The sequence below is a fragment of the Saccopteryx bilineata genome, chromosome 2, assembly GCF_036850765.1.
Source record: "Saccopteryx bilineata isolate mSacBil1 chromosome 2, mSacBil1_pri_phased_curated, whole genome shotgun sequence".
Classification (NCBI taxonomy): domain Eukaryota; kingdom Metazoa; phylum Chordata; class Mammalia; order Chiroptera; family Emballonuridae; genus Saccopteryx; species Saccopteryx bilineata.
In genome coordinates, this window is record NC_089491.1 from 102562592 (window position 1) to 102588505 (window position 25914).

Below are 25914 nucleotides of genomic sequence, written 5' to 3' on the forward strand. Positions count from 1 at the left end.
TCTGCAAAGTGTGGGGTGGGTTCCCCAGTGCCGGGCAAGGGCCCTGCCTCTGCTCAGCCGCTGTGTCTGCTTGAGCTGCTTTCTGAGGGTCAGGAGAGACTCACTGGGGTCCTGGTGGGGCCCTGGAGTTGGGCAAACCCTGCATGGATTGTCTAGTTTCCTGCTCAGGAGCCTCTGTCCTGCACTCTCTGCAGGGCAGGTGGGGTGCGGGTGCGAAGGCCTGTGGACTCCAGCCCCGTTTCTCTCTTTCGCACAGGCCCGTGCTTTCCCTGGGGGACAAGTCTGAGCCCACGGCCACTGTTCCCATGGCGTAGACTTCCCGGGGAGGCTGGAGGAAGGGGGCCATTGTGGGTGGTGGCCCTGTCACCTACAGGGGGTCAGCCCTCTGCACGCTCACACGTGTGCATGTGTACGCACACTCACGCAGAGTGGCTTCTGCTGCCCTCTGGCCTTTCGCTCTGGCCATCTTTCTCGGGGAGCAGTGCAGGGTTTGGGATGCCAGAGTCTCCGAGGGAAACCCGAGCTCCGCTCTGTGCCTTCCTATCGCGTGGCCACCTGGACATGAGCGGCCACCAGGAGGACACGGGGCAGCCAGGCGGGTGTTTGTGCCCGGTCTGGTCCCCTGTCTGTCCTGCATACCCGGTGGCCTTGGTGGGAAGCACTGACCCTTGCAGCTCTGGTCTGCGCCTCAGAGCTGCCTGTGTCCCGCCCCTGCGTCTCAGCAGACAGAGTCTTGGGGGGGGGCAGAGGCTGCGGGGGGAGCAGAGGGGGAGGATGTTGAGCAAACAGAGGGCAGGGCTGTTACCACACGTCCTGACTGGTAACCCCTTCCTTTCCTCTCTCTTCCAGAATTTCTCAGAACATCAGAAAGAAACGCGCTGTTGAGGAATAGAACTGAGAGCCCTGTGGCATTGACAGTGGCGGAAGCCAGCTGAGCCCACGCAGTGAGCTGGGAAATGCAGGCTCTTGGGGCTCCCGGTGCCCATCAGCTCCAGGCAGTGTGGTGGGTCGCAGCCCCGGAGCTCTGAACTTACTCCACCTGGACTCTCACCGTGGCCTCCCCTGCTCATAGGAAGCCCCTGCTGATGAGGATGTGCGCCCGTGCTGGAGGGCTGCTCAGTGCCCTCACCGTGGTGTTCGGGGCAGCGGTGGCATTTGCACCCATGCCAAGGATCACCTGGGAGCACAGAGGTGAGGGCAGAGTGTGCCTGGTGTGGAGGGCATTTGCTCGTCATGCTGAGGTGCCCATGTGCTGCTGGCCGTGGGCTCTGTGCTCAGCACTTGCGTGGGCTGGTGCGGGCTGCACCATATAGCTGGAGATGCTTCGGTAACAGGAATGAACACTCGCAGGGCTTGGTTAGGGTCCGCTGGTCTGGTTTCTAAATCAGGGTCTGCTGCAAGGAAGCCCAGCTCCCTGCCTCATGATGTTGGTGCCCACTGCCCGGGCATCAACCACACACAGTGTCCTGTTCTAAGGACGATGATGGGCAGCTGAGCTGTGGCCGCTCCTTCCCCTTTGCTGTTTATTAGTTTCTTTCGTATTTATTGCCTCTCTCGAGAGCTGTGTCCCGGGACTGGGAACCCAGCCTTCAGTGGCCGTGAGCAAAGTAAGCGTGCAGGGCTGGGCCACGGCGCAGAGCTCTGGGCAGGGGGCGTGCTAGGAGAGCCCTCACCCCTGTGCCTCGGTCTCCAGCGCCGGGACTTAGAAGAGCTGGAGGCATCAACTCCTAACCCCTGAGTGGAACCAGAGCTTGGCTGTAAACCGAGAGCCAAGTTCAAAACACTCATGTGGATGCTGGGAGGGTTAAGAAAGAGGAAACAGCTCCTTAGGAAACAGTGCTGATACATTTATTTGACCCCTAAGAGCTGACCATTATAGTCCTCTGTCCCTAAAGAGCTGTTGATCAATCAACTAACTACCTAGTGAGGAAAAACACTCCTTTTTCTGTTTTCTAAGTTTGTGTTGGTTATCCCTGAAAAATGCTTGGGATTAGGAATATAGTCATTGAAATCGATTTTATGAAAGATAAATCTTTCTTTTTTCTTCCTGAAGAAGAAAATCCTAAATAGTTCAATTCTTTATAGACTAACCTATGGATGGCTCAACACGCGTAGACAGGAGTTTGGTGGGAGATGCAGGGAGTTGCCACGGTCAGCAGCTTGAAGTGGCTGGCTGGCAATCCCCGGGAGTCACAAGGTCACATGGCCAGGGGTCATGCTGACGGGAGGCCACATGGAGTGCAGAGTAGGAATTCTGGGATAAAGAGAGCAGAAAAGGACATCAGACCACAGCACTGATCAAGCACAGTGGCTCTGGACCTCGCATGCACTTGGTGGCTCCCTCGGTGGGTCTGTTCCACTCAGACATGTCTGAGCTCTGGCCCCGGTGGGGGGATGGCCACTGTGGCCTCGGACCTGTTCCACGACCCTAGCAGCATGGCGTGCCCTGACAGCAGAGCAGTCATTCGGGCGTGTCCAGTCTCAGAAACGCCCAATGCCCGCCCGTCTCTCCCCAGAGGTACACCTGGTGCAGTTCCACCAGCCGGACATCTTCAACTACTCAGCCTTGCTGCTCAGTGAGGACAATGACACCCTGTACGTGGGCGCCCGGGAAGCTGTGTTTGCTGTGAACGCGCTTGACATCTCCCAGAAGCAGCATGAGGTATGGCTGGCCTCCCTCGCCTCCCCACAGTGCTCTTCTCAAATCGGCCTCCTGGGCTCCTCCCTGGGCGCCAGGCCTTTTATGGCCATGTGCACCCTGTGGCAGGCCTCATCCATATCCTGTGTCTGAGCAGCAGCCCCCTCTTCCCAGTGGGCTAGGAGTCCTGTCATCCATTCCTTCCTGCTCTGTCCACACGACCCCACCCAGGTGTCCCCTCACAGCCCCACCCAGGACCACCCTCTTTCCAGCTAGGATTTTTGATGTTACTGTTATGGACAATCTCAAGGGTACACAGGATTAGAGAGGGTGACATGATGGACCCTCTGCCCGTCACAGCTCCTGCGGGCAGGGACGGGCCCTCATCTCCCTCCCACACCCCTACCTTCTGCTCCCTCCATGTGGCTTTGAAGCCGAACCCCAACACATGATCCTCGGCTTCTAAGGGCTTCCCTGGGCATCTTCTAAAGGAAGTGACTTCTTTTTCTCAAAATCACTCAAATACCAGGATCACATCCAAAAGATTAACGTCATCAAATTATCAGTGTTCAGATGTCACAGACTCTCGTAAGTGGCGTTGGACTGTGCAGTTTGAGTCTTGGTGGCGATCAGGCCAGCCACGTAGCTGGCACTCTGTCCTCGAGTCGCCATTCTTAGGAGCTGCCGGGTCCCCTTGCTGGGAGAGCCACACTGCGGTCCAGTTGGCCCCCGCCTCGTTGTCCCGGCTCCTGGTGTCCTCCGCCCCTGAGGCCGGTGTTCCTCTCCTGGCCCCTGACTATGGTGGTCTGGAGCCATGTGTAACATGGGCGATTGTGAAACAGGACTTGCCAGATTTTTCCTTCTCCATTTGTACGCTGGAAACCACCTTTAAAGGGGAAGTGCTTGTCAGCAGTTAGTCATGTCTTTCCAAATGGAGGCGGTGAGGTTCTTTTGATTGTTTAGTGTTTTTAGTATGTCCACAGGTTGTGGATTTAAACATGTCTGGAGCCCCAGGACCCATTTGCATTCAGGCTCTCACCTGATGCCCAGAGCGCCCCTCCCTGAGCCGGGGCACCGTCTCCCTGAGCCGGGGCATCGTCTCCCTGAGCCGGGGCACCATCTCCCTGAGCCGGGGCATCATCTCCCTGGCTTCTGAGCCCTCGGGGATCAGCGTAGTTTTCCGTCTCTGACATGGAGATGGTTGCGGCTCATCGGTCTGTTTCCTGCCACAGGTGTTTTATGTTCTGTTTTGCTTTGTCCTCATCTCCAGAGCGAGCATGGTACCAACTTCTGTTTGGCACACACGTGAGCTCTGGTCATGACCCTTTGAAAAGGAGGTGCACGTGTGACCTTGTGGAACTCGGGCAGAGCTGGGCATCACTTTTGTTGATGACATCATGGCAGCCCCTCGGAGTGAGGGGGAGGCTCGGGGCCTCCTTAGCGTGAAAGAAAAGAAAAATGGAAAGCCGTGGCCAGGCTTTGGTGAAAACCCCGTGAATGTGATCAGGGGCCTGTCCGGTCACGGCTCCGTCTTTGTGCATTGCGTGTAGATGCTGAGGAAACCATCTGCCTTTTAATTTCTGAAGGGGCTTCCTGTTTGAACGGGGACTTGATTCTGTGTCGTGTGTCCTGATGGGGACTTCCGTGTCTCTGGAAACACGATGTCCTATTGCTGCACCTGCTGTCTGGACCTGGACTGGAAGCCAGGTCCGTGTGGAGGGCACACCGGTGAGGACTCATGTCCCCACCACTGAGAGGCTCATGCATGTCCTGACCTCTGGGGCTGGACAGCGGCTTTGACTCTCTGGGTGGAAAATGGATATAGTTGGCTTTAGTCATGGAATAGTACGTGAGCCGATGGGACAGCTCAGGAAAGTCAGGGGCATGGGAGCCCTTGCCCTTGGGCATGTGGCCTGTTGTTTTCCATCCTCGAGGGCGAAGGTTGTACTGGCCTGATGGCCCTGCTTGCCTTTTTCCACCTGGTGAGAGAGGCGAGAGCACAGGTCTCGGCGGAAGGCGCTCAACCGGGCAGTGTTTGCTGAGCCCCCTCGACGGCCACTGTCACTTAAGCCTGCAGACCCACAGCCCTGCCTGTCTGCTGACGGTGGGAATCCAGGTCAGGGCTTCCGCACTATGCTCTGCAGTCGCTTGTGAGTGGATGGAAAACCCCACTTCAGTGTTTGAAAGTACCTCCAGTTTGGTTTTTTGATAAATGCAGCCCTCCCCACTTGCAGTAGTTCAGGTGCTGCTGCTGTTTGCAGTGGCTCCCAGGGGTGGGGGAGGGCCCTTTGGGCCCTGCTCTGACTTGGAGACGAGGGTCTTGGTCTGAGACTTGCCCGGCCTCAGTGTCTCCCCTCAGCCTGGCTTTGCAGCCCCAGGTTCACGGTCTGGGAGGACACCTGCTCGCAGCGCATGCTGCGCTCTGTAAACTGTGTTCTCCTACTGGCGCCTCCGTCCAGACGGGGACTGTGTGGTGAAATGGACTTCCTTTCCTCACAGGCATATTGGAAGGTCTCAGAAGATAAAAAAGCAAGATGCGCGGAAAAGGGGAAATCAAAACAGGTAGGTTGTTTCTTTTGCAGACTGCAACGCGACCCCCAGGGAGATACCCAGGCGCTTTCATAAACCCTCTGACACCACTGCTTGAGAACGCATCTCGGACGTTCTGTTCAGGTCGCTCACAGCTCCCCTGCCCTCTGTTCCTGGATGGTGGGATTGAGTCTCTCAGAGTAGGAACCCAACGTGGTCGGCATTGGAGAAATGCTCTGCAAAATGTTAACTGAACTTACCCGATGACTTAAAACTCTTGACTGTGGAGAATGGTTTCTGGTGCCTGCTGGCTCATGGAGTGAGGTGCAGGGTTCACACCTCAGTGTGGTGGCTACGCAGGGCGCACCTGGCTGTCAGTGTCAGCGTGGGAGCCATGTGCAGAGGTAGGCTGCGTGTCAGTCACCCGCTGGAACGCTGGGTCACCCCCTCACCCACTGCACAGTCCTGGGGTCTCAGAGCCCCCACCCTCCTTGGTAGTTTTGGTCAAGACAGTTAAGTTACAGTAAATCTCAGCAGTTGTTGGCTATTTTCAAAACAATTAAAGCTTTAAAGAAAAGGAAACAAATTATTTGCTAAACTTTTTAAGCAAAATGTTAAACACTTTCACTAAAGCCACTAAATCCAAAGTAACTTTAGGAAATGCTGGAAATTGCAGGCATCTCGGAGTAATAACAGATGTCATGGGGAGTTGTCTTCAAGCTAAATTAGACCAGAGCTCTGCCTGGCCCAACTTGAAGCTGTGTAGTGGATAGGGGTTCTGTCCAGCTCCTGCTGGGGAGCACTAATTACTTTCCACCAGATTGAAAACAATCATAGTAAAAGAAGAAAAAAAACAAAAATCGTTCCCTGAATGGTGATAATTTCAGACAATAGCACATGTAATCAAAGTCCATTTCAGCCTAAAATAGCGAGTGGGTCTTTAAGTGGCATCTGGGTTTCCTGAGGGCCTTTCTGATGTAGAGCCAGCTCGGAACCCCCGTTAGGGCGGGCCAGGCACAGCAGGTCCTGAGTCCTGCTCGCGGGGTGCCATGCAGGGGGGCAAGGAGGACGGGGTCCCCAGGAGAGGAGGGCTGAGGGAGCCCCGCCCCTCCACAGGCCTGGCAACAATGCGTGGCTTGTGCGTCCCACGTTTTTCCTGCGGTGGGCGGGCAGGACTTGAGGTCAGCCTCATGGCTGTTAGGGCCAGCGCATCTCTCCGGGGTATAAATTAGTGACTGCAGTGGAACCCATTTGGCACCTGACCACCAGCCTGTGGACACTGAGGAGACCAGAGCGCTCGGTCCAGCTGCCGATCAAGGCCTGCCCAGGGGCAGGCAGGGCAGGGCTGGGCGATGACCTCACGGCCCGCGGTGAGAGGGCCCAGTCAGGGCAGTCACAGCTGCTCAACGGGGAGCCGATGTCTGTAGGTGCTTTGCTGGCTCCGAGCTGTGAGGCGAGCGGCGTGGCCAGGGTGGCTGTGGACAGCGTCCAGCGGGAGCTGGGAGTGGCTGACGTGGGTTGCTCTTCCTTGCAGACCGAATGCCTCAACTACATCCGAGTGCTCCAGCCGCTGAGTAACGCCACCTTGTACGTGTGCGGGACCAATGCTTTCCAGCCAGCCTGCGACCACCTGGTAAGGCCGTGGCCCCTCTGTGGTCGGTGCTAGAGTAGAGTGGGGTCTCACACCTCAGAGGGTCTCCGCTCTGCACTACAGAGGCTGTTCTAATGTCCGGCCATGAGAGGAGGGGAGCTCCGGCCCTGGAAGGCCACGGCCCACACTCTGCCCTTTCAGGGCCTTGTCCCGTCTGTAAACCATCACGACTGAAGGCAGGGCACGGGCGGGACTCAGGGAGCATGCCCCTGGCGTGGAGCTGGCCATGCGCCGTTGACCAGAAGAAGCACCGATGTGCTGTGTGTGATCCACATTGTGCCTCCTTCTCGTTGTCACATTGTATGTTTTGTGAGGGGACCTGGCTGTGACTCAGGCCGGGCGGGTGGGAAGGACCCTGGAGCCACAGCATGGCCATCTCCATCTCACAGATGAGTCAACTGAGGCGCACGATCTTGTCTAGCTCTGGAGGGGTTCAGAGCCAGGCGACCGGGGCGCGGGACCTGGGCCGCCCGCCGGCACACACACGCTCTTCCCTCGGTGCCCCCTGAACAGCGGGTCTAAAGTTAATAAGACAACAAAGACGCGTTATTGATGACACTTCCTTTTCATTCAATCATAGAACCTAACGTCCTTCCAGTTTCTGGGGAGAAACGAAGATGGCAAAGGGCGATGTCCCTTCGACCCGGCACAAAGCTACACGTCTGTCATGGTCGGTGAGTGGCGCTCTGGGGTTCTGTCCCTGGCAGGGCTGTGCTGCTGTGGGCAGCTCATGCAGAGGACGCTCGGTGCCTCCCCCTCTGCGTAGTCCCCCCTGCTGCCCTCCCTCAGTCACCATCCTCACATGGGTACCTGTGCCTCGCCTTAGACCCTCTGGCCCGGGCTTTTGAATTTATTTTTCAGAAGGACAGTCAGCCCCACTGCGGTCCACAGGTTGGACGTGTGGGGAGAGATGATTTATATGCATCATGAGTGGAGATCACCTTGGGTTGCTTGGTCATGTGGGTCGAGTCCACACTCCCATCTGAGGGCAAGTTCGTGGCGAGCCAGGGGTGGTCTTGCTCACTGAGGCGAGCAGGCCCAGAGCCGTGCACCCACCTCCGTGTGTTACTTTTCTGAGGCGGGAATTACTTGCCCCCTCAGTTACTGTCCCTGACACTCATACAACAGTCTAACAGGGAACATGAGATCATTCATGTCAGAGAAACGAAACAGAAATATGTCCCAGTAGCAGGTGGTGGCCCCTCTGTGTCCCGAGCGGCTTCATGTTGAGTGTAAAGGGAAGGGAGGTGTTGCGCGTCTGTCCCCAGCGTGGAGCTGACCCCCTTCTCCTCCCTCCTCCCGGGCCCTGAAGACGGAGAACTTTATTCTGGGACGTCCTATAACTTCCTGGGAAGCGAGCCCATCATCTCCCGAAACTCCTCCCACAGTCCTCTGAGAACTGAGTACGCGATTCCGTGGCTCAACGGTAAGAAGCAGGTGGTGTCACCGAGGCTGCGTCTCTCCTCGGGCAGACTCACCAGGAGAGCCCCAGGGTGCTGTGTTTCTAGAACCTTCTGCTGGCTCGACCTCACGCAGGCACCCAGGAGCGGGCCGGACGCTTCTCGGGCAGCTCGGGGCTGACTGCCGGCTTCCTGGAGCTCCCTCGTCCCCTTCCACAGCGAGGTTGCCGTTGAAAGCCTGTCACCTCTCCTGGGAAACGGGTCTGGGAGGCTCTGAGAGAGCGAGGACCTGACGGTCAGTGGGAGCTCAGGCCGATCAGGCCGGTGGATGATGTCACCTCGTTACCACATGTCCACATGTGGTGCACATGGCTGGAGGCCAGTCACATGAGGCTTCTCTCAGGGGCACCAGCCAGCAGGGCCTGGGGCTTTGAAGCCTCCTGGACTCTTAGGGTCAGCTGGTCTGTGGGGCAGCGGGTTCCTCCTCTGTGCGCAGTGGCTGGGCGGCTGGCGCTGGTGGTCAGGAGTGTGTTTGAGGCACATGGTTTTGAACCAGCAAGTGCACATCTACTGGCAGGTCTCTGGGGACTGGGGCTCGGGCTCTCCTGGATGCCCAGACGGGCAGCCCTGCCTCGAGTTCTTGGGGAAGATCAGAAGGGTGTGATTCAGAACTACATCCAGGGCACCTCTTCAGGCTGAGGAGGGCAAGATGGGCACCATTGTCACTCCTGGATGCTGGCGTCTGTTTGGGGGCTGGCACGCGCTCCCTTCCCTGTCTGCAGGGCCCCTTGGCACGTGCCAGGGGGCGCCCGAGCCCCTCGGCGTGTTCAGGGTCATGCCTGGGTTGCTCCCTGTGTGTGGGTGTGGGGCGCCCCGGCTTCTCACTATCTATGGGGATAACCCGGGTCTCCTCCCTGCAGAGCCCAACTTCGTCTATGCTGATGTGATTCGAGGGAAGCCAGAGGGCAGCGAGGGCGAGGACGACAGGGTCTACTTCTTCTTCACGGAGGTGTCTGTGGAGTACGAGTTTGTCTTGAAGCTGACGATTCCCCGCGTCGCGAGGGTGTGCAAGGTGAGGTCGTTTCCCCGTTTCTGTTGGGTTCCACCTGTGGGAACAGCACATCTGAGGACTAGCCGCCTTGCCCAGGCCCCACTCCTCCCGGGAAGGTCGATTTACCGACCTTGTGGCTGCCCAGCGCACAGAGACCATCGTGGACGGTGCTCCCTCCCCTCCTCAGGCATCAGGAAGGAGCTTGGCAACCCTGAGTGAGAGGTAGCGGGCTGCCTGTCCTCAGAGGGTCTGCTTTTTTGTTTGTTTGTTTGTTCAGTGTTTATTTCATAATCAAAATTTAACTCTGCAGTCAGACTTGAAAGAGGTCAGGAAAGTGTGGGACCCCAAGAACTGCAGCGAGAGCACAGAAGTTATAGAACATTCGGAGCAGAAGGGTGAAGGGGTCTCCCCTGAGCTGCTGAAGGAATGGGCTGGTGGTTAAGATAAAACACAGGTGAGATTTATCAGAGCTGGCCACCCTCCGGATAGTGGGGTTCTTCTTGCTGGTCGCTTGCCGTTCCTGGGCCCTAAGTGTTCCGTGGCTGCCACAGTATCCATGCTGTCTATTACCTGGCTGCAGACGTGTGCTTGCTGTTCAACTACTCGGTCTTGGCAGTGCGAATGACAAACTGGGAGACGTTTGTGTTGGGTCCGGAGTTTGCCACGGACAAGATACCAGGACTCATATGCTTCCGGATGGAATTCTCATCATCAAATTTCTCCCCATGAACGGGCTTGCCGCCTGTGCCGTTAGGCGTGTGAAGTCACCACCCTGGCATATCGATCCCGAAAGAGAATTCTGAGAAACCAGGAACTGCATAACCAAGTCCTTTCTCCCCAATGCCCAGAGCACGAAGTCAGTCGTCTGCTGTCTTAGGAAAAACAGCTTGAAGGAGACGTAGCCCAAGGGCTCTGCATTGTTGGCGATGTCCCTTTGGGGTTCCCTGTGGCTGGGTGTGGGCAGCTCTAGGGCGGGGGTCTCTGCAGCCAGGGGGTCTGCTTTTGATGCAGCTTCCTGAGACCTCGCTTGGGTTACAGAAAGTTACTCTTCATTTACCATATTAACCAAATTCTGTTGGGATTGGGATTTTGCCATTCCGCTCTAAAGACAGGGAGGTATCCATTTTCATTGTGTCCTAAACAGGTGAGGATGCTGCAGCCTCCATCCTTCTGCACCCGTATTTCTGAGCTGCTGTGTTTCTCTTCAGACCAGTCACGACAGCTGTGGCTTACGATTGTCACTAACAAGTGTTTCCGGAGAACCTGGCTGGTCCAGAGCACTTCAGCAGAAAACGGGGGGGGGGGGGGGGGGGGGGGGGGGGGGGGAGTAAAGATCTGCCTGACCAGGCGGTGGCACAGTGAATAGAACGTCAACTTGGGACACTCAGGGCCCAAGTTTGAAGCCCTGAAGTCGCTGGCTTGAGCATGGGGTCACTTGCTCTGCTGGAGCCCCCCAGTCAGGGCACATATGAGAAGCAGTCAGTGAACAACTAAGGTCCTGCAACTACAAGTTGATGCCTCTCCTCTCTCTCCCTTCCTGTCTGTTCTCCCATGAAGGACATCTTTTGGGGAAGACCGGAGCTACAAACATTAGCCTGAAACAATCTGGGGAGCCAGTGCAGCCACCAGCTGCTGGCCCCATGGGTCACTCACAGACGGGTCATGAGCTTGGGAGTGCACAGGCCCAAGGGCCAGAACCATGCGAGTGCAGGGACGACCCCACGAGTCTGAATGTGGGCAGATTTGAGAAGTCCCTCTGGCTGCCATGGATGCTGTTGCTTTGGTTTTGTGTTTCTCGGCCGTCCAGGCCGCATGGAGGGGGCGTGGGAGTCATGCAGCTGTGTGTGGCCGCTGTCTTTTCCAGCTATGGCTTCGCCCACGCACGGGGAGGCTGCCCTCGTCCTAGCACCCCCTCTTTGCATTCCAGGGGGACCAGGGTGGCCTGAGGACCCTACAGAAGAAGTGGACCTCCTTCCTGAAGGCCAGGCTGATCTGCGCCAAGCCAGACAGCAACCTCGTCTTCAACGTGCTGCGGGCCGTCTTCGTCCTCAGGGCCCCGGGCCTGAAGGAGCCCGTGTTCTACGGGGTCTTCGCCCCGCAGCTGTGAGTGCCAGGCAGGGCAGGCGGGGTTCCCCCACGTTCCTGCCCTCCAGGCAGTCACGCGGCCCCTCCCTCCCCAGGAACAACGTGGGGCTGTCGGCCGTGTGCGCCTACAACCTGTCCACAGTCGAGGCGGTCTTCTCCCGAGGGAAGTACATGCAGAGCGCCACCGTGGAGCAGTCGCACACCAAGTGGGTGCGCTACAACGGGGCCGTGCCCACGCCCAGGCCCGGGGCGGTGAGTGCGAAGGGCCTGGGCTGCCGGAAGTTCCGCCACGCAGCACCTGTTGCACCGCGCCCGGGTTTACGTGTCTTGGCAGGGAGCGGGTATTCCCCCCCAGCCCCACAGGCACTCCACCCTTCCCTGTGTCCCTCTCGGCGGGTTGTGTCACCGCTCTTGCCGCGTACCGCCCCAACAGGAGCCTCTCTGTGACATGGGCAGTCTGCGGAATTAACCTTGCCTAATGTTCATCTGTTTCATTTTCTGTTTCTTGTGGAGAAACGCGATTTCCTGGCAGAGAAATGAACTAGGGCTCCCCATTTGTTAAGAGTCACACTTTGTCTCTTCAAAGTAGTGAATTTTATGAGAAACCAGTTTCTTGGTCAGTTTGGCCGTGTCCATTCTGGGACTGCTGTGTCAGGCTGTGTGCATGGCCAGGAGTGGGGCTGTGACCTGGGGGAATGCCCAGTGCCTGGCTCACCTCTGGGACCATCTCCTCCCCTACACCAGTTATTTCTTCTGTGCACGTTACTAAGTAAAACACATTCACATGGTGCAGAAGTTTTAGGTTGTGCATGTCAAGGACTGGGATAGAAAAAAGAATACTTCATGCTCTTGGCCTTTTTTGCTAGTTAGCATTGGACCATCTTTCAGCGATTTCTTTTCTTTACCAGTCTTCTCTTCTTATGGAAGAGCTAGACGATAATAAGTATTTATTTTTGTTTCAAAAGCTTGATACTTTTTTCCTTCATAAATAGGTAAAAGTTGCCTCACTGACTATATATCGTGAAACATAATTACATCTTATGGATACAGTTGCATTTCTTCCTACATGTTTTGTAACTGTCTTCAGATTCCTGCAGCCATCTTGCTTTTACCCCCTTTTCAAGAGATGCACGGTGGAGCCCCTAGACCAGGGGTCCCCAACTACGGCCCGTGGGCCACATGTGGCCCCCTGAGGCCATTTATCCGGCCCCTGCCGCACTTCCCGAAGGGGCACCTGTTTCATTGGTGGTCAGTGAGAGGAGCATAGTTCCCATTGAAATACTGGTCAGTTTGTTGATTGAAATTTACTTGTTATTTATTTTAAATATTGTATTTGTTTTGTTTTTGTTTTTTGTTTTTTTACTTTAAAATAAGATATGTGCAGTGTGCATAGGGATTTGTTCATAGTTTTTTTTTATAGTCCGGCCCTCCAATGGTCTGAGGGACAGTGAACTGGCCCCCTGTGTAAAAAGTTTGGGGACCCCTGCCCTAGACTTCCATCTCCCGGGAGCACCGGCTCGGAGCAGAGCAGTGCGGGGCTGCTACGTGTGCGCTTGGTGTTGATGGTGTGCTCCCTGCAGTGCATCAACCGCGAGGCTCGGGCGGCCAACTTCTCCAGCTCGCTCAGCCTGCCGGACAAGACGCTGCAGTTTGTGAAGGACCACCCTCTGATGGACGACTCCGTGGCCCCGATGGACAACAGGCCCCGGCTGATCAAACGCGGTGTGAACTACACACAGATCGTGGTGGACAGGACCCAGGCGCTGGACGGGACCATCTACGACGTCATGTTTATCAGCACAGGTGGGTCCCGGGCCTTGGTCACAGCCTTGGTAAACCCAGCATCTCTCCCAGGTGCCCTGAGCAGTTTGTATTTCTGAGAAGTCTTGCCACCTGGATGTCTTCCAGTCGCTTCTTCTGATCGCTGTGACCATCAGACCCCCTGGGGCGCTGGGTAGACATGCAGGTCCTGGCCCAGTTCTGGAAATTCAGGTCTGGTAGGTCTGGGTCATACCAGAGAGTCAGGGGGAGCTTGCAGACAGCACCTCCCTCTTGCCTATTCTGACCCGCGGTGGGAGGTGGGAGGCGCCACTTCCGGGAAGCCTGTGGATTAGGAAACAAGTATTTCTGGAATGGGCGTCAGTTACCGGGCACAGCAGCAGCTGGCGGCTGCCAAGGTCACCCCGAGTGCTCTCCAGCCGTGCCTCTGAGCAACGGGAAGGGTCCTGCCCTCGCCTGCCGGGGCCCGCCTTGCTGGATGGCACCCCCGGGGGCTGGTGGAAACCAAACCCATTTTTGGTTTATCTGGTGGCACAGTGTTGGCTGCACTGATAAGGGTGTTGGCATCAACAATGAAACATTATTTTTTGTAAAACACAGGGAATAACACTAGTGCCACTTGAGTTTCCATTGTTCATTTTGCCATGGTTTTTTCTTTCCTGTTTCTAATGCAAAAGTGCCGTCTGTCTCTGAGTCCCTTGCGGAGGGAAGGAGTGCAGAGGAGGAAGGTGCCTGTGGACAGCTCTGCGCTGTCCTCTCCGGGGTGGGTCACGCACCTGTGCTTGTCCTTGCAGACCAGGGTGCCCTGCACAAAGCCATCAGCCTTGAGAACGACGTCCACATCATCGAGGAGACGCAGCTCTTCCAGGACTCGGAACCAGTTCAGACCCTGCTGCTGTCCTCCAAAAAGGTAAAGGGGCCGTGCGACTGGGCGGGGGTGGCCGCTTTGTGGCCTCGAGTCTCAGGGACCACTGGGCTGGGGGCTGGAAAGGCCTCTTTGACCATCTAGCCCAGAGGAGCCCATCTTTGGGCTCCTTCAGAAAGACCTTTGCTCCAAGGGGTTTGGGATGGAGGGAGGGCAGTCTGGAGAGATGTAACTTTCTCCTGAAGGTTGGCAGAACCTCACTGAGGTGTTAGGGCCCACGCGTTGAAGGAGGGAGTGCATGCTGGCCTGCGGTGAACACGCTTCCCGTGCCCTGAATTTGGTGAGGGCGAGACCCCGTCAGGGATCCGCTGTCGATGCCTGAGGCTCACTCATCAACATGGAAGCCTTACTCTGGGTTGCCCTCGCTCCCCTCAGATGAGATGTTACCTCCTGCATCAGGGTGGGCAGATCTTTTCTGTTACGGACAGGGTCCTGAGGCTCTGAGGGCTTCACAGTCTCCCTGGTCCTGGCCTTGTGACAAGAGTGTCTGCAAGCGGGTGGGCCCGTCTGTACTCCTGCAAGTCCTTAGGGAACCTGAGCTCACAGCTCACGACATGTTCATGTCATGTCACAACTATTCCTTTGATTTTTCTTCAACTAATTAAAAATGCAGAACCAATTATGAGCAGTTGGGCTGTATAGAAACGGCGGAGGGCTGGGTTTGCCCCTCAGGCCCGAGGCTGCCTCCCCGCGTCCGTCCACAGTGGCCCGGGAGTGTGTGCCCATTGTAGAGCTCTGTAGAGCAAAGTGTAGCCTGGGCACCAGATTGCCTGCTTCAAAACCTGTCCCCCTGGTGCCTGAATGTGTAAGTCTGGGCAGGTCAGTCCTTCCTCAGTTTCCTGGTCTGTACAGTGGGGACAGCAGACCATATATAAGAGAGGCCTAGCCTCGCCCCACCCTGTGACGAGGGCCAGGGACGTCATTTCCTATGGGCATCCCCATGCTGTGCCCCTGGGCTGATGGGCTCCGGGGCTGTGGCAGTGCCAGATTCACACTGGAAACAGGAGGTGGGCCCTGTGTCCTGGTCTCCTTGGCTTCAGGCCCACCCATCATCTGGCCTCTCCCACCTGTAGCCGGATTGAGAGCCTCTTCATAGTCCTCTTCTGCTCTGTTGCTGAGTGTTTGGGTTTGACTGTCTGCACTCGCAGGGGGTCCTTCTGCTCCAGGTTTGGGTGGAGCCTCCCAGACCCTCAGCACTCCTTCCCTACCTGGTTGCTGGTGGGAGTCTCCTCTTGGCTGTGGGCCCAGGCCCAGTCCAGCCCACTCCTCCCTCGGCTGCAAACACTGAGCCACCTGGCATTGTTAGGAGACCTTCCAGCAGCCACCATGTTGCACAGGTGGAGAGCCATGATCCTGGAGACCTCCAAGTCTGTGCATCCGCCTCAGAACGAACATGGGGCCCAGTGCAGGCATGTGGTGAGCACGCAGCTCTGCTGTGCTCCACGTCACTGGGGCCCAGGCTAGCCCTGCCGTCACGAACCCCAGGCTCCTGGGGCACTGGTGCTGAGCCAGGAGTTGGGAAAGGGGGGCAGGGTCAATGTTGGTTTTCATAGGTCAGTCTGTGTTCAGGATTTGGTCACATGGCCATTCCCAGAGTTGAGGCTGGCCATGCAGGAAGCCTGGCGTCCTGGGCAAGTGGTCTGCCTGTCTCCGCCAGAGCCCCTTGCCCTAGGGCACGGCTCTGTTGCCTAGGACAGGTGGGAGTGCACCTGCACGCCGTGGCCTCCCTTGCCTTCTTGGGCTCTGCTTCTGAGCACTGCAGTTGAGTTCCCGTCTGTGTGTTCCTCCCTCCAACATGCAGACAGGTGACAAACAGGTGCCGTGTCACTTCTCTCTCTGGCGAACTTCATTTGTGCCTCTGCGCTGTGGGCCATGCTGGGCTCAAACACAGGACACCGCGCTCTGTGCTCTAGTGCCCCTTCTCGTGGGCTCTGAGGTTGTGCCCTGCAGTCCCTGGCCTGTATTGCGGCCAGGTGTGTCTGGCTGCACTCTGCTGGTGGCTGGGATGGTGGCGGGTGCCTGGACATGTGCATGGAGGCCCAGCCAAGGCCCCGCGCACTCTGAGTGCAGATTTTTCTCGAAAGCTGTGCACTGCTCTGCGTGCTATACTGTGGTGCTGCACTAAGATTCGTCTGGGATACTACCCCTCCTCTCTCCAGGTCTGAGCAAGGGGGTCTCCTCCTCCAGAGAGCACTTCTCCCCTGGGCTGGAGAAGATGCCCTCGGCACCTGTCCTGTCGCCAGCTGCCCTGGGCTCACCCATTCTCATCTGCTTAAACCCACAGGGCAGAAGGTTCATCTATGCCGGTTCCAATTCAGGTGTGGTCCAGGCCCCTGTGGCCTTCTGTGGGAAGCACGGCACCTGCAAGGACTGCGTGCTGGCCCGGGACCCCTACTGCGCCTGGAGCCCGGCCGCGGCGGCCTGCGTGGCCCTGCACCAGCTCGACGGCCCCGGCAGGTAGCCAGCGGGGGGACGTGCCGCCCGGGGGCCCCGCCTGCCCCACACAGGAGGCACGTGCGTACTCTGTGCCGCTTGCTTTGCAGGGCTCTGGTCCAGGACATGAGCGGGGATGCATCTGCCTGCCCGGGTAAGTTGCTTGTTCTCGCCACACTCCCTTCAGGAACGGCCAGTCTCATAGCCGTGCCATGAGGGCTTTGGTGCTGTGGCGCGATGGCATCTGGCATGGTTTTCCTCTCTGTCCTCAGCACCAAGGTCAGCTATTGGCAGACCTAGCGGTTTTCCCCTGAGCCTTTTATTGCAGAAAAGGATGTTTGAAGCCACACAGAATGCGTTTACTGAAAACACTTCTCCGTCCCAAATCGTAATGTCCACTCTTAAGATGCGTCTCTCTTCTTCTTGTATCTTGGGCTTCTTAAACAAAAGCTGCTCCTTTGTGAATGGGAAGGAGGACTAGTACCTCCCCTTGGGGGACCCCTTGCCTACAGAGGGGTCAGCCGGGTCCCAGCTACAGGCAGTGCCCCAGGGCTCTTGCCCTTGAGTTTCTGCTGCAACAGCTGTCGTCAGTTAAAACAGATTTAAGAGGAGGGCTCCACCAGGCTGACGCGGGCAGCTGCCACCAGCACAACCATGTCACATTTGACTCAGAGTGCAGCCGTCGACAACACACAGCTGGCCCGTGCTCAGCCTCCTGGCCTGACATGTTTTTTCCCAGGAAACCGGGATGTAAAATGGGTGTTCTACTGCTCGGAGGTGCCTCCGATCGATGTCTTTGTCCCTGTGGGCTGCCATCCAGGGCCCATCTTTGCTTTTTGGTCACATGTGTCTTGGTCTCCTTAGTTGTCCTGGAAGGTTTCGTGTTGTTCCTGTGGGTGAAACTCTCTGTGTCCCCTTGTTCGTGTTGCCCTACTGTTAAAAAGACATTAGGTCGCGAGCAAGGTTGTTGACGCTGTGCACATTTATTTTGATGTTCCAGATAAAATTAAGGAAAGTTACCAGCAGCGTTTTCTCAAGCATGGTGACACAGCAGAGCTCAAATGCGCCCAAAAGTCCAACCTGGCGCGGGTGGTGTGGAAGTTCCAGAATGGCGTGCTGAAGGCCGAGAGCCCGAAGTACAGCCTGGTGGGCAGGAAGAACCTGCTCATCTTCAACCTCTCCGAAGGAGACAGCGGGGTGTACCTGTGCCTGTCGGAGGAGAGAGTCAGGAACAAGACGGTCTCGCAGGTGGTGGCCAAGCACGTGCTAGAGGTCCGCATGGCCCCACGGACTCCGGCAGCCCACTCCTCGCCGGCCACCCAGACAGAAGGTGGTAGGATCACCCCCAGAGTGTCAGTAGGACCCATCCAAGGCTCCTCCCCTCAGACCCCGCCTGTGCGGATGACCACACCTCCCAGCCTGGCGCCCACCAGCACATCCTGCGAACCAAAGATCGTCATCAACACAGTCCCCCAGGTCCAGTCGGAGAAGACAGTGTATCTCAAATCCAGCGACAACCGCCTCCTCATGTCCCTCTTCCTCTTCTTCTTTGTCCTCTGCCTCTGCCTCTTTTCCTACAACTGTTACAAGGGCTACCTGCCCGGGCAGTGCCTCAAATTCCGTTCTGCCATGCTGCTGAGCAAGAAGCAGCCCACCTCGGACTTCGACTGCGAGCAGAGTGTGAAGGAGACGCTGGTGGAGCAGGGCAGCTTCTCCCAGCAGAACGGGGGGCAGCCCAGGCCAGCCCCGGACACCGGCTACGAGACCGAGCAGGACACCACGGCCAGCCGGGGGCCCACCGACAGGGAGGACTCGCAGAGGATCGATGACCTCCCAGTCAGGGACAAGCCGTTCGACGTCAAGTGCGAGCTGAAGTTTGCTGACTCGGATGCAGACGGAGACTGAGGCGTTGCCCAAGGAGAGGTCTTCGTATTCCCCCGTGCCGTAACCTTGTCCCCGTGCCGTGTAGGTAGCCCGTCCTCCGCGAACCTCAGTCTTGTGTCTTTTCTCTTTGGGTCGGACTTGTGACTTGATTTCTCTTTGTCCTTTCGGAAGACGGCGAGCACCGCGCCTGAGCCATGGAGCGGCGGGAGTCCCACCTGCAGGGGCGGGTAGATGGCTGGGCCACCGCGGGCCTGCGAGAGCCATGCCTCGAGCGACACCTCCTCACAATGCAGCCACTGAAAGATGATTTAATTCCAGATTGGAAGTGACTTTTTAGTTTATCAGATTGGTAACTTATTGCCTGTGGCCCAGACTGGCACGGAGCTTTTCTTCCATGTGATTATTATTATTTTTATTTTTTAGGATTTTGCTTTAATTGCATTGAAGTGTTAGGTGTTTATTTTTTTAAATTACTAAAGCAGACGTTTTAATATTTAGAAGATGTATGTCTTCTAGGTTTTGTTGTACGTTAGGATAAGATACGGCTTATGTTGCTTATGATTCTCAGGGATGAACTTACTTTCGCTAAACATGTTCTTTCTGCTTCTAGAAATGCAGACAAAGCCGTTTCTTGAGCACATGTTTATCTTTTCTTTCTTTCTTTCTTTCTTTCTTTCTTTCTTTCTTTCTTTCTTTCTCTTTTTTCCAATTTTTTTTCTTGAGGGAAGCATCATTTTCATGGTGGTTTTTTTATTTGTTTTTTCTCGCTTTTAACTCTTGAAGAAGAGAAGGCGTGGAGGACTGGCCCCCGACCACCAGCTGGGCAGGGTGTTGAGTGAGGGACTGTGGCCTTTCTGGGATGAGCCAGGCTGTCCCAAAGCTGAGGGGACCAGCGTCCCACAATCCATGGCCCACGGCTGCTGGTCGCCACCTCCTGCCCAGACAGACTGGTCATCTGAACATCTCCTTTTTCCTTTTTTTTGCTTCCATGTCTCACCTCTTACCCACCCAGACTTTCCACTTGGTTGACCTGAGCCGTCTGCCGCTGGAAGGGAGCTGGGCAGCAGGACGGGGCGGGCCCGGGACCATGGCTGCCCACAGACAGCGGCACGGCAGACCCGCGGGGCCCAGCCCTGTCTGGGTGTGCTGGCCGGCGTGGTCGAACGTGACCGACCCCGCACTCACTGCCCACTGCCCTGTGCCCACAAGAGGAGACGTATTCTTTGTGGAGCGCCGTGAACTCTTGATCTTTGTATGCCTGTGTGGACAGCTCGTCTTCCAGCATGATAGGGTTCGACTGTTTTAGTGTAAACATTTGTGTTTTATAAGATTTACTTTGTTTTTATTTTTCTACTTTGAATTGTATACATTTGGAAAGTAATCAAATAAACGAGAGGCTTATATCCTTGATGTGGGCAGTGATTTGCTGAGGCAGGGGCCCTCCTCCCTCCCAGAAGGTGTGGTGGGCGGGCGGGTCTTCTGTCCCCTCTATACACGGGCTGGGCCGGGCCAGACTGGGCCCGGGTAGTGCCGAGTCCCTTTCTTTTCCTAAGCTTGTCTGCCTTCTCTGCGTGTGGTCTGTTCCTGACTTCTGCCTCAGTGCCCTCTCTCTTTTCTGTCCTCTGTCTCACAGCCTCATCTCCTATGCCCTCCCCCTCTCCGGGGTCCTCCTCCCTGTCCTGTCGGGGCCCCGACTCATCTTCCTCTCCCCGAAGCCCCTGGCCGGCCGTGGGCTCCAGGCCTGACAGCCGCCCGTGGGTCACCCTGCTGCCGCCCCTCCTCAGCGACCAAGCCCAGCACGTGCATGCCCTGGGGACCTTCCACCTCTTCTGCCAGGCCACAGGTGAGCGGGGCACCTGTCCAGGTGGGAGGTGGGGGGTGGGGGCCTCCTTCACCAGCACTGCCTTCCTGGCTGCGTCTCTCAGGGATGTCCATGGAGCCTAATAGCCAGTGGCTGTCTCTCTGGACGGCTAAGACTAGCCAGCTTCTCTGCAGAGGCTGCACACTAGTTGTTTCAGGCTTTGCAGGCCTCAGTCTTGGCCCCGCCACTCAGCTTGGCCCCTGTGGCCGGAAAGCTGTTCCTGAGTGGGTGTGGCTGTGTGTCAGTCAAACCACCGGCCAGGGAGGGGCCCACGTGGCTCAAAGCCAAGGCTTGCCAATCTCTGGTCTATAGCAGCGATTTTCAACCTTTTCCATCTCATGGCACATATAAACCAAAATTCAGCATACCAAAATATATATTTTTTGCAGATCTGACAAAAAAAAGTATAATTTTGATTCATTTACTCCAGATGGCTCTTGCTGAGTTAGCTGTTGTCCTTTTTTTTAATTTGATGACCTAGGGAAAAGGGCAGTGCCCCTGAGTAAATAGATGTTATAGGGTTTAAACATTCTTGAGACACCCCGGTTGAACATCGGGGGTCTGTAGGGTTACTTATATGTCGGAAAACAATTTGGGTTTGAGGTATTTCGATATTTCAGAAATTAACATTAGAGCCTCCAGAATAGGGATTGTTTAAATGACTTGCTTGGGGATGTTTAAATGCAGAAAAGACTAGGTGGCCCCAGACCTGGGTGATGTCCATCTGATAGTGTCAGTGGGGGGACGTAAGGCAGACCCACCTTTGGAGACGCCGTGGGTGGGCATCTAAGTAGCCCTAGAGAGAAAACGAGACATTACAGGCTGGGGGCTGCTTCCTCTGCTCCAAGAGGAAGAAGGAAATTAATGGGGGGGGGCATGTTTTGTTTAGTTTGAGATTTTAAACTAGGAGAAGCTCAGAATTTCAGGCTGCTGCCTGTCTCCCTGTCGGGTCAACTCCCGAGCTTTTGACCGTCCTGCGTCTGCTATGAAACACCCATATGGCCACTGTGACTCTGCGCGGCCACAGGCAGTGGGGGTGGTAGAGCGGACTTCAGGCCAGGTCCACACGGCCTGCCTGGCCTCTGTCCCGCTCTGGGCCAGACCTCTGTGGCTGCTGCGTGCGGGTGCCACACCAGGGCTTCCCTTGGGGCAGCACTGAGACCTGCTGCAGCCCCTGGGCCCAACCTGTGCAGGCCAATGGCACCCTCCTTTTCGGTGGGAAGGAGGGTGCTGGGTTCCCACAACCCAGAAGGCAGGCCGTGCGGTCGGGAGTCCCGCGCTTTTACGTGTGCACTCCCGACGGTGAGTTACCTGTCCACCAGGTGTGCATGCCCATGTGCCCGTGCCCACGGCCTCTGCGATGGGGAGAGGGTGGAGACGGGGCTATGGCAGGACCAGAGCAGAAGCTGCTCCGGGTGTTTCAGACATAGGGAGTTCGTGCAGGGGCTTTCGTTACAAAGATTACGGGAAGGCAAAGGGCCAGGGGGAGGCCAGGGTCCTCTAGACAAAGTGAATGCGCTGCAGGTGGCCTCCAGCGGCCGGCCGGCGGGCAGGAGGCGTGAGGGGTCACTCAGCAGCCATGCCTTCACTGTGCCCACTGCCTCAGAGGGGCTGCAAGAAGCCCCTCCCACCTCCTGCCAGGGCCCCCATGGTGGGACCAGAGGGAAGCTGGTGGCCATGCAGGCAGCAGGAAAGGTGGACAGGGCAGTGAGCAGCCGGGAGGGCGGCTGCCTCTGCTCCGCTAACCGGGGACGGCAGGAGGAGCAGTGTGTGTCCTGGTGGTCAGGACAGGTGAACCAGGGAGGCTGAGGCCCAGCCCCCCGCCCCGCTCATAGCTGCACTGTTTCTCTCCGGTTGTTTGCACCTGCGACCTGTCTGTGTCCCACCAAGGCCCCCACCTGAGGCAGTGGGGGATCTGGGACGGACTGTTCCGTCCAAGGGGGCGGGTGCTGTTTAGGTCCTGTTTGTGGTCAAGACCTTTCCCAGGGACCTAAGGCTCTGTGTTTGCCCAGAACAGACTCAGGGCTGCAGACTGAATGCCTCAGACACACACCCTGCCTACGTGCCACACACACTGCACACGCACACCCCACAAACCACACAAATACATTCCACATGTACACGCCACACACACTGCAGACTACAAACACAGCCCACATGCACATGTCATGAACACCACACACAGCGCACATACTGCACACACACCCACATGTGGGATCCGGGAGCCTCCCAGAAGGGGTGTGGTGCTCTGTGACTCCCTTAAGAGCAGACCCTGATGGGCAGCATGTGAGTGAGAAGTGAAGGCACCAGACAGGGCTGGGGGAGGGGCAGGCCACACCCCAGATCACCCCATGGTCCTTGTGTGGCCTCTGGTGGCTCCCACCCCACCCCTCGAAAGGCTGCCTTTCCTCTCTGCCCTGTCGGCAGGCCAAAGCTGGCTGATGGCCCTCGGGGACCCCACTCCTCAAATGAGTGGTTTCCCGTCCCCAGGAGACCTGTTGCAGGTCTCTGTCGCCTTCTCCCGTGATCCTAGCCCACGAGTCAGCACTGGTTCACTGCACGTGGTGGTCATGTGGATGGGTGTCACCTGGCAGTGTCTCCAGCCACCCGATTCCTGAGTCGTGGAGGGTGGTGGATTGGAGGCCACGTTTCTTCAAGCCATGGTCTGTATGGTGTTGGTTGCACCTGTGCAGCTGAGAGCCCCCTTTCCAGGTCACTCCCTGTGATGTCACCACAGTGCTGAGTTTATGAAACCGTGGCACAGGTTCAGGCCCTGGCCCAGCTAAGGCCAAGTTGGCTTCTTAGAGGGTGGCCTGGCTTCGCAGCCCTTGACTGGAGGTTCCTTGGCTGAGCATCTCCCTCTGTCTCCGACCACCTCAGTGTGGTGTGCTTGTGCACGCCTGTGTGCGTGTGCTCTGTTGGTCCACAGCAGCTTGAGCGTTGTGCTGTGGCCGTACCGCCACGTGCAGGTCTGAGGCCGTGTGGCAAGGAGAATCCTGGGTTCTGGAGAGGGGGCCCAGGCTGCCGACCGCCTTCCGTCTGGCAGGGATGTCCGTGTGCTGTAGAGTTGGGAATGCTGACAAGGGAAGAGAGGGGGCCCTGAGCTGGAGAGATAAGTAGGAAGCATGCAGGCGTGTTCCACTCTTCTGAAATGACGCATCATGTTCCTTGTGGCAAAATTAGGATCATACGGATAAGCAGTGAGGTCACCCCACTGCCCGCACACAAGCCCACGTAGCTTTGTTTTGACACATAAATGTGGACACATAGGTGATAGCACTTGGCAGCGATGAGTCTGTAGCCGTGCATCTGCAAATCACACACATGCGATATGCAGGTATCTACACACACACAGAGAGCTATATAATTTTTTAACAAAAGTAGTCTTTCTCTACCCTGTGGGTCCTACCTGCATCCCTGATGTGACTGTCTTTCTAGGTCATAGCTCGACCTGTGTCATTTTTAAAGCTAAGAATGGACCTCCTATACGTTAGGTCAGTGGTCCCCAACCTTTTTTGGGTCACGGACTGGTTTAATGTCAGAAAATATTTTCATGGACTGACCTTTAAGGTGGGGACGGATAAATGTATCATGTGACCAAGACAAGCGTCAAGAGTGAGCCTTAGACGGATGTAACAGAGGGAATCTGGTCATTTTTAAAAAAACAAAACATCGTTCAGACTTAAATATAAATAAAATGGAAATAATGTAAGTTATTTATTCTTTCTTTGCGGACCGGTACCAAATGGCCCACGGACTGGCACCGGTCCACAGCCCGGGGGTTGGGGACCATTGCTTTTGGTGACGTTAGGATATTCAGGTTTGAATGGCCTTGTCTGTGTTAACTATGATGTTAGCCAACAAAGCCCTTTAGCCATGGGTCAGAGGGGCAGCAGAAGGAGGCCTGGGTCTCAGGAGGGTCCTGGTGCCCAAGCTCCTGCAGAGATGGCTGGTGTGAGTGTGCGTTGGGGCTCCTGAAGGGCCAAGGCTGAGCTGTGAGAGTAGTTGACTCACAAGTTGGGCATCTGCCGGAAAGGGCCTCCCCTCCACACTGGGGCAAGGTGACCCATCCTCTTGCTAGGGTCTCAGTGCTCAGCACGTGTGATGACATGGTTTTCTCGGGGGCTGCGTCTCTTCTCTGTTGTGTGACCATTGTTATGTCTTCACAACAGATGGGTGCTGCCCGTGGTTTCTGGGAGTTTCCACAGGAGTGTCATCCATAGAAGGGACTCCCCTGCCAGGAAGCTAGAGGACAGTGTAGGTACCTCCACGCCCCTCCCCCACAGCATTGTCTGTAAACTGCTTTTTGCCAGATTCAGTTCCAGCGGTTAGGACCTGGATACATGAGGGTTTACTCTTCAGCTGATCACTGGCAGCTCTGTGACAGACTTGAGACACTCTGAGAAGGAAAGCCGGTGAAATAGGGGAGGTGAAGACCCAGGGGAGCCCCTTTCCCTTCCCAGCAGGGTCTGCCTGACTTCTGTGCCATGCGGACTCCAGGGCCTGCAGGGGAACCCGTGGTCCTGGGGGTTCAGTGAGGACATCCTTGGTGCATGCAGCCTCTGGGGGGCTCTGAGAACGGCCCCCAGGGCTGCACTCAGGCTCCTAGAATGGGAGGTGGGCTAGCTCACTGGCAGTGGGCCCTGGGGTAGAGCACATGCCCGAGGCACCCGGAGGAAGTGCGCCTGTGTGGAGCTGCGCAGATGGCGGCGGGGGGGGGGGGGGTATCTGGTGGGGTGGATCTCATCACAACCCCCCCCCCATTCGGGGCTCTCAGAACCCCCACCTCCAGGATGGCCGGCCTCCCTCCTTGAGGAGAGGCCCTTGTCCCAGAACTTCTGGTTTGGGGGGAAGCAGAACCAGCTGGCCCCAGGGGCTCCACAGACAGGGACACTGAGGTGGGTGCTGGACCAGAGACTCCCACCGGCCCCGCGCACTGCCACAGAAGCTGTGGGGGACAGCCTGCATGCTGCATTTCTGAGGAGCAGCGCCTGTGGGGTAGATGGGTCAGGGCTGCCTGGGTCCCCACCGAGGCCCAGGGGGTGACCCTGCTGACCGGTTTTAACCTTCACTTTCCCTCTCTCTCTTTAATTTCCTCTGCATTCAGAATGAGTTGGATAGTTTATTTTTTTAAAGAACAAATGGAACGTAAGTACTTTTAACATTTTTAATGGTTTACTACAGTTAAATGCGCATTTAAAGAGAATTTAATGATGCTTAGGAATGTCCTCATGATGGGGTGCACGTGGTGTGTTTCACACCTTTCCTGCCCCAGGAGCTGTGGTTCTGAGTGAACTTTGCTCCTGAAAGGTTCCAGCCCGTGTGGTTGGAGTGACACATCGGTCCTCAGCTCAGGCCACCCAGATTCCTCATCCTAGCATTGGTCATGAGAACCTTCCAGAAGCTGCTGTGACCCATCTCGGAGGCTCTGGGCCAATGCCTATCATCAGCGGGCAGTGCTAGGGCGTGAGGCAGGGGGCAGGGGCTCTTCAGAACTGACTCCAGTGTCTGCGCATTCTGATTGCGATGCCTCACGGGAATCAGTTTTTAAACCGAGAATGCACGGAGCTGCCCAGCAGCCTAAAGAGCGCTGTGCAGGGCGTGGGCTGGTGCAGTGCACCGTGCGGTCGGGGCGCGTCTGCCGGGGAGGCCGCTGGCACGCCTCTCTGTGAACCAGC

At 56.6% G+C, this 25914-nt stretch overlaps 1 protein-coding gene across 9 annotated transcripts in view; it reads left to right on the forward strand.

Moving 5' to 3' along the window:
• Positions 1-25914, forward strand: part of SEMA4D (semaphorin 4D) — a 112378-nt gene that overhangs the window by 80259 nt on the left and 6205 nt on the right. For 6 of the 9 annotated variants that reach the window (XM_066257524.1, XM_066257528.1, XM_066257529.1 and 3 more), the window contains exons 2-15: positions 850-1191; positions 2517-2662; positions 5138-5200; positions 6702-6800; positions 7399-7492; positions 8131-8244; positions 9139-9290; positions 11197-11372; positions 11450-11606; positions 12935-13157; positions 13928-14043; positions 16343-16515; positions 16602-16645; positions 17492-19778. In XM_066257524.1, the coding sequence (XP_066113621.1) occupies positions 1086-1191; positions 2517-2662; positions 5138-5200; positions 6702-6800; positions 7399-7492; positions 8131-8244; positions 9139-9290; positions 11197-11372; positions 11450-11606; positions 12935-13157; positions 13928-14043; positions 16343-16515; positions 16602-16645; positions 17492-18396 (2568 nt within the window). In that variant the 5' untranslated portion in view covers positions 850-1085 and the 3' untranslated portion in view covers positions 18397-19778. Of the gene's footprint in view, positions 1-849; positions 1192-2516; positions 2663-5137; positions 5201-6701; positions 6801-7398; positions 7493-8130; positions 8245-9138; positions 9291-11196; positions 11373-11449; positions 11607-12934; positions 13158-13927; positions 14044-16342; positions 16516-16601; positions 16646-17491; positions 19779-20008; positions 20219-25914 lie in introns of those variants that run through there. The other 3 variants (XM_066257530.1, XM_066257531.1, XR_010729109.1) reach the window with 2 other exon arrangements.